Raw genomic sequence first — 20115 nt, forward strand, 5'->3', positions numbered from 1 at the left:
GGCCTGGAATCAGGAAGACTTCTCTTCTTAAGTTCAAATCTGGCCTCAGTTACTATGTGACCTTGGACAAGTCACTATGCCAGGAAAATCCCCTGGACATGTCTGAAAAATGACTAAACAAACACATAATACTTAATGCCACCACTTCCTCAACTCTTGTTCATTTCTCAATGCCTTGATGAGTTTTAGTCCTATTGTCTCCATCTGACTCTTCTGTGGGCATCTCAATAGATTCAAATTGGAATTTATTTTCCTCTATCTATTTTCTGTTTAGTTAAGAGAAATTAAGAGAAATCTCTGGGGGAAGGAGAATGCGGGTGGGCGAAGAATTTATATAGTGCCTACTTGTGTGCTAGGCACTGTGCTTAGTGCTTTTGGTTCCCTATTTCTGCTGAAGTAATTGTCGTCTTTCCAGTCATTCAGTTGTACAAGCTTAGTGTTACTCTTGACTCTGCACTCTCTCACTTCACATATCCAGCCATTTGCCAAATCTTGTCATTTCCTTATAATGCCATAAAATTATATCCATAACCCAAAGTAATAGGGTAATAAAATATGGCTAATATCTAAAGACCATTGCTAAAATCGAGTGAATAGAGGCAGATATGAGAGTAAGAGATTGTGTTCTTCAGCAGTTTGTCAAAGGATAAGAACTTTTTATTTTTGGTACCACATGGTACTTAATCTTACTGATTTTTTAATACTTTCTCTTCTTGGGAGGCATTTGTAAAACTTCATTAGCAGGAACTCTTAGAATATTTCTTGATTAATGTGAATGTAAACACAGGAAAGAAAGAAAATAAAATAATTTCCTGAATTATTTGTTGATATAATAGTTAAACTTTATAATCTGAAGAAGAGCTGGGAAATGTTCCAATAGTGAATCTTTATTTCAGTAATGAATCAACTACTATTGATAGGACTATGAACTCTCATTTGGTCTTGGAGTTTGATAATATGTATCATGGTAGATGGTAATGAGACTTAGATAGTGATTAAATTATGGTTCCGACTATTGTTAAACTGTAAATACTTTTGTTTATTGACTTAAAATGTTTGCAGCTGTTTTGTGTAGGCTAACAGCTGCATTTTTTAGACTTGAGCCTTGAGGAGCTATAAAGAAGTCCTCAGCTACTGACAATAAATTGGAGATTCTTTTTGAAGATATTTGCTTACTTGATATCCTGAGCAGTTGGAATTCTTAACATTTCTCTAGACATTGTTGTGGAAAATATCTCAACTTTTTTTGCTACGTGAATGTTTGTTACCCTTAAATTTGTAGTCAGTTGTCTTGTAAATACTAGATTTCCAATCTCTGACTTAACCCTTATAATTTTATCTAATCTCTCAGAATTTTAGTTTGTTTATCTTTAAAAATTAGCAGATTGGGGGTGGCTAGGTGGCGCAGTGAATAGAGCACCAGCCCTGGAGTCAGGAAGGACCTGAGCTCAAATCTGGCCTCAGACACTCACACACACACACACACACACACACACACACACACACACACACACACACACACACACACACACAAACTAGGCATGTGACCTTGGGCAAGTCACTTAACCCCAACTGCCCTCCGAAAAGCAAAAAAAAAAATAGATTAGATTGGATGGTTTTGTTCCTTAATTCAAACATTAGTATTTATGTGAAGAACACAGTTTGAGGTGCTGGGAAAAGTTATGTATGAAATTTAAGGTAGATATTATCTTGCCCTCATGGAGCTTACAGCCTAGTATGGGTATTTTAGTAAAAATAACTTCTCTGTAAAATATATTTATATAGTAACTTCTCTCCATCCCTTATGACATAATTAACACAATCAGTATTTCAATTAAAAGGCCATCCCTTTAATGCCCTACCACCTTGTATTTCAATCACTGTTAAGTATTTCTATGTGGATATTACTCTGCATCCCTCTTACCCCCTCCTAAATTGCCTGAGCACACAGGCAGTCAATAAATAATTGGTTGTAATAGTACTACTAGCAGCCACACCTCCCCCCCCCCCCCCCCCCCCCCCCCACTTTTGGCTTAATGTATGACAGAAGATATTTGGGCTGAGATTCAGTAGCACACATCTGTGTGAATGAATCACGTTCAGATATAATTCAGCATTGGATCAGAGTTACATATACTTAGCTATGTGTTTAAGTATGATTTAGTTTTTCCTTCATGAGAAAAACTTCACATGATTTGGCTTGGTTTACTCAAGCCTTTCCCTCCCAGAATAACAAATGTGATTTCAGGGATTATAAATTTTATGGTTTAGTCACTTTAATAGTTTTTATTATGATAACAACAGTAGCTAGCATTTATATAGGGCTTTAAGATTTGTAAGGCACTTTACAGATATCTTATTTTTCTCTTCACAACAGCTGTGGGAGGTAGGTACTATTATCCTATTTTGCAGATAAAGAAACTGAGGTAGACAAGTGAAATGGTTTGCCCAGGGTCACACAACCAGGTAAGTGTCTGAGGCTGGATTTGAACTCAGATATCCTTGACTCCAGGTCTGAAATTCTATTTACTGGGCCACCTAGGTGCCTTTTTTGTTATAAAAACAAAGAATGAAACTTAAAACTGGATTATTTGACCTTTCTCTTCTTCATAATCCTTAGGTCACTTAGTGGCCAGCATCATTTTAGATCTGTAGTGGTGCTCAATCCATTCAAGACTCAATACAATTTTTTGTCGTTTTGGCCTTTTTTTGGGGAAAGTTGGCTTTGTTTCTCCACCATAGCTATTAGTGCCCTTTCCCCATGAGCATATAGGGAGTCCTTACCCTTGTATTGTGTCAGTTTGTGAGGCTGGCTATTGCAGTAAATTCTGTGGGTTTAGAGATTGTTCACCTTGTTGGTGGCAGTGTTATTAGTAAGGAAGAAGGGATAAAGAATTTCTTATGCTCTTCTACCTCTTCATCTTTGTTCTCCCCTTTTTATACTTTATCATATTGTGGAAGTGACTGGGTTTTTGAAGGTAATACTTTTGGGATGCAACATCTGCCACTATTGTGTCTACCAGGCTTAAAATAAGGCCCAGTGACTGTTGTTTTATAATAGCCAGCAGAGATAAATATGAGAGGCTTATTACCAGAAAGTTGGACATAGCAATTATTTTGGTAACAGTAGTTATTGAAACAGTGGTTGTTCATAGAGGACCAAAATGACATCACTCTGCTACAATATTGGAACTATATACCTAGCATGGAGAATTAGTATTCATTGTATGACAAGAGCACCTATATAATTGTTATTAGTAATCAGCAAATTAGTGGACTTTTTTTTCTTGTGTTGGTATCTCTTGTAACCTTATACCTTATTATTTAACTGCTATTTCTTGCCTTATTTTACATCATCTTTTCAACATGACATGTTCCAAATTCTACTGAACTGTATGTACCTGTCTCATTTAGCTATTTGCAAAGCAGCATGTGTGGCAGTTTAATAGATAAGCATATTATGATATACTAAGCTATATTTATGGGCAGCAAGGTGGCATAGTGGATAGAGTGCTACTGGTCCTGAAGCCAGGAAGACTCATGTTCTGGAGTTCAGATCTGGCCTTAGACATTTCCTAGATGTGTGACCCTGGACAAGTCACTTCACCCTTTTTTGCCTCAGTTCCTCATCTGTCAAAATGAGCTGGAGAAAGAAAAAGCAAAACACTCCATTATCTTTGCCAAGAAAACTTCAAATTGAGTCATTAAGAGTTGGACATGATTGAAACAACTGAACAACAAAAATCTGTATTTACATTCCATAAAAGTTCATCTGGGACCCATACTTGAGCTAAATCCATTCATTAGCTAGTTACATTAGCCAGAGAAGACCTTGATCTCTCCAGCTAATATTGTATTTGGTCTCTTTGAACTTAAGCCATTATTTGGGACAGAATAGAGGGGGCCGTGTACTATATGGAATATTTTTGTTTCTGAAAAGTTATATGTAAAGCAGAGAAGAAACTGCTTGGGGAAGAGTTCTGTATTTCACAAGAATTTATGGGAAAATTAGAAAGCAATTTGGCAGAATAAGTATAGAAACGATCATCGTAAACCATATATCACCATAAACTCCAAATGGATACTCAGTTTAAACATGTCATATCTTGTAGGCTTATGCGTGTGCATACACACACATCCTACACGTATGTATAGAGGAATATGGATCAGTTCACAGGGAATATTTTTAATGTAGCAAAAGCTAGAGATCAGAAAGGCTAGAATAAATAATATTGGTTACATGAAAAATTGAAAAGGTTTTGTATAAATAAAATCAGTGCATCTAGAGTAAGAAGAGGAATTGTTAGTTAATTGGAGGAAAAAAATCTTTGCATCAGCTGTCTCTGAGGGTCTGATATCTAAGCTAGCTCGCTTGTTAACATTAGTATAGTGCTAAATATATGGCAGGCACTGTGCAAAGTGCGTTAGTTATTATCTCATTTGATCCTCACTACAACCCTGTGGGAAGTAGGTGCTATTATTATTTTCATTTTACTGATGAGGAAACTGAAGCAAATAGGTTAAGTTTGCTTGTCTAGGGTGACATAGTTAGTAAATGTCTATGAATGGATTTGAACTCGGGACATCCTTACTTCCTCAATAGATTTGATACCTGGCATGGGATTTTTCCTGTGCTCTCCTAATTAACTAATTAATGTTAATTAACAATAGCTAACTTGCTTAGTTATTAAGTATTATTACTAACAATGCTTAGTATGTGGCAGGCAAAATGATTTTATAAGGTGACATTTTCCCCCCACAATGAAGCTAAGAACCTTTTTTCTTCAGATACTTAAATAGAGTGCTAATGAGCATGTTTTTCAGAGATACAGATAGATCAGTCCCTGAATAGGGTTACATACAAGTAGTCATAACTTTTGAACACATTGATATTTCTTAGAACCTCTGCCTCATATCCAGACCGTATTACACCTTTTGCCAACTATAAATGTGTGCTATCTTTGGATCATTTTGGAAACCAGTAGGTATTATATATGCCAGTGGCAGTGGGAGAAGAGTCTTTCTTTTGTTAAGTGTTTAAACACTTTTAATGATATCTCTTGGGCTGTTGTCAGGAGGCAGCTACAGTTATTGGTCACTTAAACTCTTGCTTGTTTAGTTTAGCATAAAGATAGTCCACAGTCATAGAAATATACCTCATTATTGTGGTTATTGAAGTATAATTAGTATCCTATTTTCTTCAATTTACATTTCCTTCCTATTTTCATTATCCTTTGTCTCCAGAAGAGTCCAAAATAATTGTACAATTTGTCATTAAAGGTAGTTTATTCCCTTGTTTATACAGTATACATTTGCTTCTGGATTGCTAGCCTTTTAAGGATAGTAGAATAATTAGAATTGGAAAGGACCTTAACAGAGTTCATTGAGTATAAGCCCTTATTTTACAGATGAAGAACTGTAGCTAAATAAATTGTTCAAGTTTACATGACATTGTGTATTATGTGCAGAACCTTGTCTTGTAGGAAATAGAATGTTTAGCTAGAACATGATCTGTGTTCAGGAATTTATATACTGTAGATTGGACTATGATACCCCAAAGATGAGTGAAATATTATGTGAAATCTGAAAGGGTTAAATACCATTACCAGATGAGATGTGGCCAACTCCTCCTGAGGAAGGAGCATTTGGATTTAGGCTTTGGAGTATGGATAAGAATTGTTAGGTGGAGTAAGAATGGAGAAGACATTTTAAGCGTTGGGAATAACATGAGCAAAGTCCTGGAGGTGTATGGGAAAATAGGAGATAAGTAGTTCAGCTTATCTGGAAAAAGTATATGAAGAGAAGTGGTAAGAGTTGAAGTTAAACATTTATAAGTGTTTGCTATATGATAGTTGTTGGTGAGGTAGTTTGGTTTCAGATGTGGAGGGCATTTGATGCCATAAGGAATATGATTTTTGTTTATATGGCAAGGGGGAACCATTTATTTGAGATTTTTGAGAATTGAAGTGACAGCACCAGAGCTCTGAATAAGGAAGGGTTTTTTTTTTTTTCCATGCTAGAGACAAGAATATTAAATAGGAAACTATTACTAGAGTCCATGAGGATCCGTATTAGATCCAGCAATGGGGACAAAGAGAAGAGAGCCAGATGCGTGAGATGCTGTTGAGACAGAATTAATAGGACTTAGTAGCTGACTGAATATAGGAAGTGAGGGAGAGGAGAGTCATAGAGCATGTTGGAAGAGAAATAGAATTGGCTTTTTCATCGCCATTCCCGAGTTGTCCATGTTATTGTTATAACTTGACTGAAACTTTAAGATGGCACTGCTCACAGAATTGAATTCCATATGAATGAGGCGGGAATTAGATCCTAATTCCATCCTAATACTTGGATGGAAGTCTTGATTCTACTGCTCATTACTTACATGTGGCCAAGTTACTTAGTAGCCTCTTTGAACCTCAGTTTCCTCATCTATAAAATAAGAAACTAATATTTATGTTATTTCCTTTATAGTAGTGAAGTATTGCTTGGTAAACTATTAAAAACTATATAGATGTGCATTAATACCATTGCCGTGATTCTTATTATGTTAGCTTTTTTATCGTCTGTATGGTTCTTTTCCTCTCTCACTTACAGGAACACACCAGTCATTATTAGTGGCAGTCTTCATAACTCCTTTGACTGATCTTCATTCTGATTTCTCCAAGTTTCAGGAAATGATAGAAACGACATTAGATATGAATCAGGTATGTATTATAGTTTTACAAATTAAAAAAAACACAGAATATTTTGAACAATTATATTTTTCCAGTAGTTAATTTTGTTATTTCTCAGTGTTGGTTGTGGCATCATTGTTACCCAAAGCATGTAAGATGAATAAATGATAGTTGGGAAAAGTTACTTTCAGTGGCAGAGTTGTTTTAATAGATATCAGCTAAACAGAAACCAGAAAAGTAAAAAGGAGTTGGGTATCACTGGGCAAAGTGGCAAAATTCATTATCAGAAATCTCAGATTGCTATAGAGGATTTTTTTTCTAATTAGAAAAGAAAAAAAATAATATTAGAAAGCCAATGTATAAAAACTTGAGTACAAAGGAATAGTGGACATAAATATGAAGGAAGAATGCCTAGGAGAGTATGAACTCATTTGTTTCTTTTCAGTGGAATTCTAAGTATTTTGTTAGGTAGGTGCAAGGCATAGATGTCCTTAAATACTGTTGAAAACAGAAGTGGGAAAATCAAACTGATTTTGGAAATGTTTCAATCAGTATTAAAATTTGCATTGGATTATAAGAATGTTTTTCAACTAGAATTCTATTTTAGTGATCATCATATTACTCTGCATCTATGAGATTTTTCCAGCACTTTCCAACAGCAATTCTTATGTAAAAACTGAGTTATTAATAAGATATTCCATATTTGAAGAGAATATTCCTATGTTATACATGTTCTCCACATTTCTCTAAAAAATATAAGCACATTTTAGTGAATATTAATTAATTTTGTTCTATAGCTTTTAAAATATGTTCACATGGAATACTTCAGGGTATATTTAAAAGAAGTTAAATATAGGATGTTAAAATTACTATGGGGTTTGACATTTTAAAAAACTTCTTTTTATATAATTACCTCTTTAAAATGAGCCTGAGGGACATTCATGCTCTTTTTTCAGATATGGCAACATTTTGATCTGCTAATTGATTTATCCATTTCAGGTTTTTTTTTTTTTTAGTTGAGTAGGAATATTTCAATTAACTGATTTTTTTCCCTATGTAAAGATATTATGAAATATTTTTTTGAAAGCAAGATTATTCAGTATAATCTGAGGTACCTAAGGACATTGTTCTTGCTAAAGGGCATTGTTTTTCTCACAGTATTAATTTTTTTCATTTGTATTTTCTGAGATATACACACTAACTAATGTGTGATTTTTGTTTTCTTAGAGCTTTCATGAAGTTGAATGGTACAATGATCAGAGGTAGATTAATCCTTTTTTTGATGGAACTTAACAAAACTTCTTAACATTAATAGTTTTTAAAAAAATTTAGTATTTTATTTTCCCCCAATTATGTGTAAAAACAGTTTTCAACATTCATTTTTAAAATTGAGTTCCAAATTCTCTCCCTCCCTCATTGAGAAGGCAAGCAGTTTGATATAGGTTATACATATGTAATCATGCAAAACATTTCTATGTTATTCATGTTGTAAAAGAAAACATAGATCAAAATAAAGTCAGTCAGGTTCCATTAGTTCTTTTCCCTGGAGATGGATAGCATTTTTCATGATAGGTCTTTCAGTTGTCTTGAATCATTACATTGCTTAGAATAACTAAGTCATGTATAGTTGATCACCTTACAATATTGCTGTTACTATATACAATATTCTCTCGGTTCTACTCATTTCACTTTGCATTAGTTCTTGTAAATCTCTAGATTTTTCTAAGGGCATGTAGCTCATTTCTTGTATCACAAATAGTATTCCATCACAGTCATATACCACAAATTATTCTGTCATTCCCCAATTGATAGGCATCCCCTCAATTTCCAATTCTTTGCCACCAGAAAAGAGCTGCTATACATATTTAACCATGATTCTAAATTGTTCTATATAATCCTCTTCAACATTTATCACTCTTTTTCTGTCCTATTAGTCAATCTGATAGGTGTGAGGTAGTACCTCAGTATTGTTTTAATTTGCATTTTTCCAATCAGTAGTAACTTAGAGCACTTTTCGTATGCCTGTAGAAAGCTTTGCTTACTTCACCTGAGAACTGACTATTCATATTTTTTAATCATTTGTTATTTGGGGAATGGTCTTTTTTTTTTTTTTTATAAATTTGACTTATTTCTCTAGATATTTGAGAGAAAAGGCCTTTATCAGAGAAATTGCTTCAAAAATTTTTTCAATTGTGATTACTGACTGTATTTCTCTATATCCTCCTTCCCCCTGTTTTATTCTGTTCTCTACTTTCATGCTGCCCCTTCTCAAGTATTTTGCTTCTAACTGTTACCTCCCCCAGTCCACCTTCCTTCTCTTATTCCCTTCCCCTCCTACTTTCCTGTGAGGCAGGCCGGTACAACCTGTGACCCACCAAAGGATTTTGGGTGGCCTGTGAAAAATGTAGAGGAAATCCTTTGGCAGGAAGCAGGTTATGCAGGCCTTGCTGTAGGGTAAGATAGATTTATATGTCCAATTGAGTATGTATGTTATTTCCTCTTTGAGCTGGTTCCAATGAGAGTAAGATTTAAGTGTTATTTGCCACCTCCCTCATCTACCCCTCCAGTGTAATAGGTCTTTTTTTTGCCGCTTTTTTTGTGAAATAATTTACTCCATTCTACTTCTCCTTTTCCCTTTCTCCCATTGCATTCTTCTTTTTCTTCCCTTAATTTTATTTGGGAAGATATTTTCCCATCATATTCATTGTGCCCTCTCTCTACTGCCTTAATAATGAAAAAGTTTTTATGAGTTACTGGTGTCATCCCATGTAGAAATGTAAACAGTTTAATCTTAAGTCCTTTATGATTTCCCTTTCCTGTGTACCTTTTTATGTTTCACTTCAGTCTTGTATTTGGAAGTGAGATTTTCTATTTAGCCCTGGTTTTTTTGTTAGAAATGCTTGAAAGCCCTCTTTTTCTTTGAATGTCCATTTTTCCCCCAAAGAATTATACTCAGTTTTGTTGGGTAGATGATTCTTGGTTGTAATCCTAGCTCCTTTGCCTCCTGGAATATCATATTCCAATCCTTCTGATCCTTTGATATAGAAGCTGCTAAATTTTGTGTTATCCTGACTGTGGCTCCACAACTGACTTTTTGCAGTATTTTCTCCTTAGCCTGGGAGTGCTGGAATTTGATTATAATATTCTTGGAAATTTTCATTTTGGAATTAATTTCAGGAGGTGATCAGTGGTTTCTTTCACTTTATATTTTACCCCCTGCTTCTAGACTGTCAGGGCAGTTTTCCATGATAATTTCTTGAAAGATGATGTCTAGATTGTTTTTTGATCATGCCTTTTAAGGTAGTCCAGTAATTTTTAAATGATCTCTTATAGGTCTGTTTTCCACGTCGGTTGTTTTTTCAGAGAAACATTTCACATTGTTTTCTATTTTTTTCATTCTTTTTTTATCTTTTTTTAAGTGCATTTTATTGAGATGCTCTTTTTTCAGACTTCCTATACATGTACAGGGGAAAACAAAACAAAACATAAGCATTGGCTAACACTTATACAGCAATTTATGGTTTATAATCTTGTTTACATGTATTTTCTCATTTGATTTTATTCATACCACAATTCTTTTTTTCCCTTTTATTTATTTATTTTTAGTATTCAACATTCATTTCCATAAGATTTTGAGTTAACAAATTTTCTCCATGTCTTTCCTCTACACCCGACCCCAAGACAGCAAGCCTACTGAATTCTCCTTCCCTCAGTCTGCCCTCTCTTATATCCTCCCTCCCCTTGCCCCCCACCAAACTTTCTAGTAGGGCAAGATGTATTTCTGTATCCCAGTATCTATTTATCTTATTTCCCAGTTGCATGTGAAAAAACAATTTTTTTAAACATTTGTTTTAAAAGCTTTGATTTCCGGATTCTTTCCCTTCTTCACTCCTCACCCACCCCCACTGGGAAGAGAAGCAATTCAATATAGGTTGTACATGTGTAGTTAGGTAAAACGTTTCCATAGTAGTTATATTGTGAAAGACTAACTATATTTCCCTCCATCCTATCCCCCCCCCACTTAACTCTGTTTTCTACTTTGACCCTATTTCTTTTCAAAAGTGTGTGCTTCTAACTACCCTTTCCCCCAATCTGCCCTTCCTTCTATTATCCCCTCTCTTATCCCCTTCCCTCTTACTTTTCTGTAGGGTAAGATACCCAATTGAGTGTATGTTATTTCGTCCTGCCAAATTCAACGAGAGTAAGGTTTACCCATTCCCTTTCACCTTCCTTCTTTTCTCCTCCATTGTAACAGTTTTCTCTTGCCTCTTTTTATATGAGATAATTTACCCTATTCTATCTCTACCTTTCTCCTCCTAATATATTCCTCTCTCACCTCTTAATTTTATTTTTATCATCCCGTCATATTCAACCCATCCTGTGCCCTTTGTCTATGCATACATGTAGACACATATGCACATACTCACATATATATTTATACACACATACACCCTCCTATACATATATACATATATATTCCCTTCATCTATTCTCATATTGAGAAAAGTCTCATGAGTTACAATTATCATTTTTCCATGTAGAAATGTAAATAGTTGAATAAGTTCCTTATGATTTCTTTTGCCTGTTTATCTTCTCATGCTTCTCTTGCTTCTTGTAATTGAAAGTTGGATTTTCTGTTCAGCTCTGGTTTTTTAATCAAGAATGCCTGAAAGTCCTCTATTTCATTGAATGACCATATTTTCCCCTGAAGCATTATACTCAGTTTTGCTGGGTAGGTGATTCTTGATTTTAATCCTAGCTCCTTTGACCTCTGGAATATCATATTTCAAGCCCTTTGATCCCTTAATGTAGAAGCCGCTAGATTTTGTGTTATCCTGATTGTGTTTCCACAATACTCGAATTGTTTCTTTGTGACTGCTTGTAATATTTTCTCCTTGACCTGGGAACCCTGGAATTTGGCTGTGATATTCCTTGGAGTTTTCTTTTTGAAGAGGCGATTGTTGAGTTCTTTGAATTTCTATTTTGCCCTCTGGTTCTAGAATATCAGGTCAATTTTCCTCAAGAATTTCTTGAAGGATGATTTCTAGGGTTTTGTTTTTTGATCATGGCTTTCAGGTAGCCCAGTCATTTTTAAGTGATCTCTCCTGGATCTATTTTCCAGGTCAATGGTTTTTCCAGTGAGATATTTCACATTGCCTTCTATTTTTTCATTTGTTTGGATCTGTTTTATAGTATCTCGATTTCTCACAAAGTCATTATCTTCCATTTGCTCCAGTCTAATTTTTAAGGAATTATTCTCTTCAGTGAGTTTTTGAAATTCCTTTTCCATCAGGCCAAATCAGCTTTTTGAGGCATTTTTCTGCTCATTGGCTTTTTGGGCCTCTTTTGTCATTTGAGTTAGTCTATTTTTTAAGGTGTTCTTTTCTTTAGTCAGGCTGTTGACTCACTTTTCATGATTTTCTTGTATCACTCTCATTTCTCTTCCCAATTTTTCCTCCACTTCTCTTATTGATTTTCAAAATCCTCCTTGAGCTCCTCCATGGCCTGTAAGCAGTTCATATTTTTCCTGGAAGCTTTTGGTGCAGGAGTTTTGATTTTGTTGTCTTCCTCCCTTTCCATGCTTTGATCCTCTTTGTCCCCAAAAAAGGAATCTAAAGTTGTATTCTTGTGCTTGCTTTGCTTCCTTTTCTTGCTCATGCTTCCACTCAGTTACTTGAGTTTTGAGCTCTTTGCCACAGTAGAATTCTGCTTCCAGAGAGGAGAGCTTTGTCCCAAATTGCTGGGGTTTTTGCAGCTGCTGGAGCTATTAGTAAGGCACCCTCTCTGCAGCCCTCACAAACTCTGGCTCACTGGTCGCACACCTCAGGACCACCACCTAAGACCATGATCCAGATCCAGGCAGGTTAAAGCAAGAGCAATTACCCTCTGAATGGTCGATTGGTCCCCCTATTATCTTCAGGTCGGGAGCTCTGCAGCAGCCACATGGAGGCGGCTGCAGGGCCGCTGTACCTCTGCCACTTCTAGCTCCAGGGGCAGGGGCTGGACTCGCTCCTCCATCCCCCCCAGTTCCAACAGAGTCCTACACCGACCTCACTTTTTCTTTGGCACTGATGGGTTGATAATTCTGGACACCGCTACTGCTGCTGGAGATCAACTCTCCAGAAGTTCAGTGCAATTGCTGGTCGCCTGGGGCTAAAACCATGGGCTCACATGGGGCTTGGCTGGGCTCCCAGCTTGTTGCGATGAACTGTTCTTGTCGGCCTTCCAGGCTGCCTTCAGTGGGAGATTTGTTACTCTCTGTCACTTTGTGGGTTCTGCAGCTCTAAAATTTATTTAGAGTCATATTTTATAGGTATTTCAGGTGGTTATGAGGGGATTTCAGGGAATTTTCCTGCTTCTATGCTGCCATCTTGGCTCTGCCCCCCAGCCAGAGCTCTTCATGAATTTTTGTAAATCTTTTTCAGTTTGGCCAATTCAACTTTTCTAGGTATTCTTCTCATTTGATTTTTTTTTTAACCTCTTTTACTCTTTGACCTATTCTGTTTGGTTTTTTGGTTTTTTTTTTTTTTTCTTTTTGTAGGGGGGAAGGCAGGGCAATTGGGGTTAAGTGACTTGCCCAGGGTCACATGGCTAGTTTTTTATATTAAGTGTCTGAGGCTGGATTTAAACTCGGGTCCTCTTGACTCCAGGCCTGGTGTTCTTTTCATTGTGCCACCTAGCTGCCCCATTCCATTCTGTTTTTTAAGCTGTTGTTTTCAGGTTTTTTTTGTGCCTCCTTTACTAGACTGTTGACTGTTTTCCACAATTTTCTTGCATCACTTTAATTTGTCTTTCCAGTTTTTCTTCTACCTCTCTTACTTGATTTTTAAAAACCTTTTTGATTTCTCCATGGCCTGAGACCAATTTATATTTTTCTTGGATGCTTTGGATGTAGGAAGTTTGACTTTATTGCCTTCTTCTGCGTGTGTGTTTTGATATTTCTTGTTACTATGGTAACTTTCTATGGTCTGAATTTTTTTCTGTTTTACTCATTTCTCCAGCCTAACTCTTTGCTAAAGTGGGACTCTGTTTCCAGGTTGGAGGGCACACTATTCCGAGCTTCAAGGGTTTTGTGCATCAGTTTTCAGAGATACTTCTAGGAACCTGTAAGTTTTCAGTTCTTCCAGTGTGGTATGATCTAAGGAGAGGTGTGTTTATTACTCTCCTGACCTGTGTTCTGGTCTGTGAGTGACCACAAGCACTCTTTTCTGTCTGGAACTGTGAAGAGGGTTCCTGCTCAACTGTGGCCTCACACTCTGATGTGCTAGTGCTCCTTGCCCTAGGACTGTAGCCTAGATCTGAGTATGCGCCAAGCGACAGAGTCCTGCCTCCAGGGCCAGCAAAGAGACCCCTGTAATCTTCTTCTGACTAGTTGTTCGATGCCCCCTTACCATCTGTGAACCAAAAGCTCTGGAAGCAGCCACTGTAGCTGCTGATTTATTCACTCTCAAGGCCTGCTCCTAGTTCGTTGGTCTGTGCTGATGCGACCTGCACTGGACTATGCTCTGCTGTCACCCTAGTGCGACAAATCTTTCCTGATAAACTTTTAAGTTGTCTTGGATCGGAAAATTGTTTCATCCCATCATTTTTGGATTCTGCTACTCCAGGATATGTTTTAGGGATTGTTCAAAGGTCTTTGGAGAGTTTAGGGGAGAGCTCAGGTGAGTCCCTGCCTTCTCTCCATCTTAGCCCTGCCCCCAACAGTCATAGTTTCATGAGGAGCTATAGTTAATGCTGCTCCATAAAATGAACAACTTACTTCTCTTTCACAGATAAGACACAATATCGCATTTTTATAAGTCATGTTATTTGCATTAAAGAGCTTCAGAGAGATTGTGATTGGTATTGGAGACAAGTACAGAATCTAGGTTTCCCACTTCTCAGCATGCTGGAAGATGGTATTTTTTATCCAAATGTCTCTATTTTCTCCTCATCCCTCTTTTTGTATCAGGAATTACTCTCTAATCATTGGTGGGTCTCATCCTCTTCCTTCCCACCCCCCAGATGGTGTTGTATAATTATATAAGCATACCTTTGGGAGAACTAAAACTTGTGCCTACTGTATAAAGTCTAGTACAACTCCTGTTAAGGACTCATCTACATCTGTCTTAAACTATAGCACCCTTTTCCTCGTCATTTAGTCCCTCAGATTGTCCTAAAAAAACCAATTTCTCCTTAGAGAAGTACACATGCACACACACACAGAGCTTGGGTTCTGTAGCTATCCAACAAGTCATTTTTGGATCCCTTTTGAGTTCTTTTTAATTTGCTGTTTCACTTTCATTTAAAAAAGGTTCTCAACCTGTTCTCTTCCTACATTGCCAGGCATCTTACACCTTTATCCATTCCATATTTTTTTTATTCAACCATACTAGCCTACTTCCATTCCATCTCCCATTTCCATGCCTTTCTGCTGCCTGTTCCCCATGCCCCAAATGCTCTCCTGCCTTACCTCCACCTCTCAAATTCCATGTTTCCTTTCACATGCCATTCAAATGATACCTGATGTAGGAGGGCTTTTCTGGGTCCTCCACATGCTGGTGCCACATTCTATGATTACCTTCCTTCTACCTTGTATGTACCTTATATGTACCTTCAGGTATTTTCCCTCATGAGGGTGTGAGTTCTCTTAAAGACAGGGATTACTCCTGCCGTTCTTTATAGCCCTGCTGCTTAGCTCTGTGTCTGGCACAAAGTAAGTACATAATAAATGCTTATGGATTAATTAATAACAGTTAACTAATGTTTCAGCCAGTATTAAAATTTGTTTTGGATTACAAGAATGTTTCAACTAAGTTTCCATTTTAGTGATCATCTTCTTGCCCTAAATCTATAAGATTTTCCAGCAGCAATTTGTAATGTAAAAGAAAAGTAATTACCATATTTAATATTTGAAAACAATATTCTAAAGCACTTATCTATATATTTCTATAGTGTTTACTGTTTCAGATACTGTGTTAAGTGCTTTCTAATGATTATTTCATTTGATCGTCAAAAAAAGTTAACGGGGTAGGTGCTATTATGATCCCCATTTTACAGATGAGAAAACTGAAGGAAAGAGGTTAAGTGACTTACCCAGAGTAACACAGCTATTATTGAGACTTGATTTGTGGATTTGAACTCTGGACCCTGTGTATTGGAGAGGAATTTAGTGTCTTAGTAAGGTACAAAGTGGCATTGAGGGTACAATAAATTTGTGTAGGTGAGAGACTTGTCAGGTATATATTAGTGGGGAATATGGGATGGAAGGAGAACTTTTAACTGGCCCAGAAAAAGGGCAGTCTTGGACTGGATCAGATGTAATTTCCTTTCTTTTCTTTGAGAAAGGTGACTGCTTCCTTCTCTATTAAATAAACACGTTGTTAAAAGTCTCCTTCCTAGACCATGTTAAGAAAATTTCAAATGGATACGAATAGAAACATTGGTTACATAAATCCTTAACTAAGATTCATTCAAATTTCTGAGGAAAAGGAAATAATAAGATTTAGGTTGGCCTGAGTAAGTAACCACAAGAGTTTGGTATAGGGATGGGAAAAAGTGGATTTAAGACACATCACCGGAGCTATCCATTGGGGTTAGGGCCATGAGAATAGATCTTTTGGCGTTAATACTCCATGGAATGTAAGTTAGAGTTGGAGTTTCCAAAAGATCTTAATAAGCTAGAATGGTGGGATAAATTTAATAAGATAAAATTTAAGCAAGGGGAAATGGAAAACCTTACACTTGGGTTCTAAAAAAAAAAAATCAATGGGACAGCTAGGTGGTGCAGTGAATAGAGCACTGGGCCTAAAGTCAGGAGGATCTGAGTTCAAATCTGGCCTCAGACACTTGACATACTTAGTAGCCGTGTGACTTTGGGCAAGTCACTTAACTCTAATTGCCCTCCAAAAAAAAGCAAAAAAAAAATCAACTGTAACTACAAGCTAGGTGGAAGGATGGGTCATCTAGCTCAGATGTAAGGCAGTAGTGTATTAGGGTAGCCAGGAAAACTAATGTGATCAGCTCCCTTCAGAGCCATGTTCCGGACTAGGGAGATGATTTTCTTTTTTTTTTCTTTTATTTTTTTAAGCAATTGGGGTTAAGTAACTTGCTCAAGGTTACACAGCCAGTTTTTTTGTGTATGTGGGTGTAAAGTATCTGAGGCTGGAACTGATCCCAGGTGTCCCAAATCTGGGGCCGGCGCTCTTACTGCGCCACCTGGCCACTCTTGGGAGATGATTTTCTTGCTCTAATTTCTGCACCTGTCAGATATCTGCACACTTCTAGATATTGTGTTCCCTTTTGGGTTTAGGAATTACACTGAGACCAGAGAACTTCTAGAGGACAGTAGGCAGGATGATAAACATCCTCAGGATCCTTCCTCATAAAGATGGGTTGGGGAACTGGCAGCATTTAGGCCAAAAAAGATAGCCCTTTAGATACTTGTGGAAGAGGAATTGGACTTATTCTACTTGACCCCAGGGGACAGACTTAGGAACAATTGGTAGAAGATAAGAGAGAGACTTACCTAAAAAAATAGATTGTGCTGCTTCAAGAGGTAGTGTGAGTTCTCTCTTACTAGAAATCTTAAAGCAATTGCTGGCTTACCATCTCCCTGGTGTGGAGGGATTCTTGTTCTGATGCGGGTTGGGATTGATGGCCTCTGAAATGCTTTCAGAAAATACCTTATTCTTAATGACTTCCTTCATTTAGCTACAGTTTTAATCATTCTTTTCTATTCACAGGTGGAAAACCATGAATTTCTTGTGAAGGCATCCTTTGATCCTCACCTGACAGAGTTAAGAGAGTCAATGACTAATCTGGAAAAGAAGATGCAGGCATCTTTAACAAATGCGGCAAGAGAACTAGGTAATAAAAAGGAGATGACCTCACAGGTGGTTTGTTTCCAGAGGTGGGGAAGATAGTGAATCAATCATTCTTTCCTTCTTGTTTGTTAGCACTCATAAGCATGATCTTATCATAGAATGATTGAAACCCATAGGTTATCTCCTTCTTTGTCTACGCAGCAGTCATTTAAGCTAATGATTTCCACTGACATTTTATACTGTGTAATGATCACAGCCTATGGGACATATATAAAATTTGCACTGTCCTTACATGAGAAGCATATAGTTCCAGAAGAGAAAGCTTAAAATTTTTTAAAGGGTGAAGCCCCTTAACTTTAATTTTAATTTTACTTTTGATCATTGTCAAGACCATAGCTTTATTTTTCCATTCATTTTCCCTTTTATTATTGAATTATTTAACAACTCCTAAAAGCCTAATTGGAAAGGAAAGTGATTTGTTCTGGGGGTTTTTTGGCTCTTCGTAGACTGATTTTTGATTGTATGTGGAAATTTGTATGTCTTGTCAACTAAGTAAAGCCAACTCTTCCAAATATAGATAGGAGTCCAAACTGAGTTGAAAGCAGAAAAGTTTTATTACGAGGAAAATCAGATACTAGTGTGGAAGACCCCAGTACAAAGTACAAAAGAACCCACATCCTAGGAAAGGCAGGGGAGAGGTTCAGGGAGGAGTTAGCAAAACAGTGCAGTCTTTCCAAGGAACAGGTGGATGTAGAAGCAGGATGTTTTTCAGGAACACTTGGCTTCATGGCTGGTTTGTGCCAATTTGGGGAGTGGGTGTTGGGGCCACGAGTTAGCAAGGTCATGCCAACGAACACCAGCAAAGGTGTCTGGGTTCGAGCAAGACTTTGGCTTACTGCAGGCTCCTGATTGGCTCCTCTCAGCAAGCAGGCTTTTTACTCTGTGTCCAGTGCACCTGCCTGGTAAGGTAACTTATAGAAAACAGACATATTAATTTCAGGAGTATTTCCACAGTGTTATGTTGAAACAACTCCAAACTCTATACAGAATTTTCAGTAAAGCTCTAGCTTTTGATTAGGTAGTTTTCAGTTCCAACCATTTCCCTTCTCCCGATATTGATGAGTCATTGATGATGAACTACATTTCAGTGTATTTAGAACAATATAGACAGCTGTAGTTATTAGTAGTTCCTCATACTGAATAATTAACAATGCAGATTATATGTTCTGCTCAGATCTGAGTAAGAGATCGCTTTATTAATAAAATTAAATTTAAAAAAATCCAAGTCTTATCACTGTGATTTTGCATTTAATCTTTTCAACCTAAGACCAAATATAATTATTTCTATCAGTATACAACATGGGAGGAAACTTAGAACCCAGTGTGGGTGAAATACAATTTTTATTTATGATCCATATGTTTAAAAAGATCCTTTTCATTTGAAGTCAAATCTTTAAACATAAGGTTTGTAGAGAAGCCTGGGATAGAATGATCTGTACAGATTAGGTTCAAGATTAGACCCCAAACTTTAGGGATATAGTAAACCAAAATTTCACTTACTATTCTCTTGCATATAGACAGGAAGCAGAGATATCCTGTTATTTAGGAATGGAAGAATTCTGTTTTCCAGTGCCTTCTCTGTTCTTTTCTACCTCCCCTTAATTATAGCTAACATGTATAGCACTTTACAAACCTTAAAGTGCTATAGAAATACTAAACAGCATTATCACCAACAATAATAAGGAAACCTTATTTGCATGTAGCCTTAACTCCAAAACTGCTATCCAAAACCAGATAATTGATATTATAATTCTAAATAGAACTTAGTTCTGGGTTTATGAGAAAACTCAAGAGAAATGGAAAGAGGGAAAGAAGTATATTGGAACTGCAGAGTTGTGGCTTGTTAGGTGTTAGCACCTCTGCCTCAGTGACATTTTGGTTCCATTTTTCGGTTTTCTTTGTCTCCTTTTAGCATTTTTGGGTTATATTAATATGTCAGCTTTCAGTTTGTTTTACCGTTCTGGCAAATTGATCAACTTGAGAAATTTTAAGAATCAGTGCCAGCAACAATTTTTCCAAGTAGAATAAAGACATGTATATAGAATTGGAAAACTGAACTGTAGTGGTACATCTTATTATTCTGCCAAGTAGAAATTCATAATTAGCCATTCTTGCCTTCTTTTGACTGAATAAGAATGATAGTGAGAATAGTCAAGATAGTAACATCTTATTGAAAGTAGGGCCTAAAATTAGTGTGTTTTGATTAGATGTTAAATGTTAGACCGACTGATAACAGCTAGGATGTGTGTGTGTGCGCGCGCGCGTGCTTAAAGCCCTCATTGGTGAAACAAACTAAGCATTAATTTTAAAGTGAAACCCAAAACATAGTAAGCATTTGTTTGCATCTGACTTCATTCTAGGGATTTATACTCTCGAGATCACTGTGAAGAGAATAGATTTTTTTAAAAAGTTCTACATAGGACTTGTTTTTTTACTCCAGTTATTTCTTAATATACAATACCCTCCTTTAGACACACCCTTTATAATATAAAAATAGTCAAACCAAACTAAATTGATTAAATGACCACATTTGACAGCATTTATACCATTCTATACTTGTGATTCAAATGTAG

General features: G+C 36.7%; 2 protein-coding genes across 2 annotated transcripts in view; one reads left to right on the plus strand and one right to left on the minus strand.

Annotated features, from left to right (window-relative positions):
* CALM2 (calmodulin 2) overlaps positions 1-20115 on the minus strand; it is a 490104-nt gene that overhangs the window by 370057 nt on the left and 99932 nt on the right. The gene's annotated exons all lie outside the window — the stretch shown is intronic.
* Positions 1-20115, plus strand: part of MSH2 (mutS homolog 2) — a 68000-nt gene that overhangs the window by 29540 nt on the left and 18345 nt on the right. The window contains exons 8-9 of the mRNA XM_069071646.1: positions 6598-6707; positions 17402-17525. Of these exons, the coding sequence (XP_068927747.1) occupies positions 6598-6707; positions 17402-17525 (234 nt within the window). The remainder of the gene's footprint in view (positions 1-6597; positions 6708-17401; positions 17526-20115) is intronic.

Source organism: Petaurus breviceps, unplaced genomic scaffold, assembly GCF_028583685.1.
Source record: "Petaurus breviceps papuanus isolate PSGF00001 unplaced genomic scaffold, PetGlider_PUasm1.0 90842, whole genome shotgun sequence".
Taxonomy (NCBI): Eukaryota; Metazoa; Chordata; class Mammalia; order Diprotodontia; family Petauridae; genus Petaurus; species Petaurus breviceps.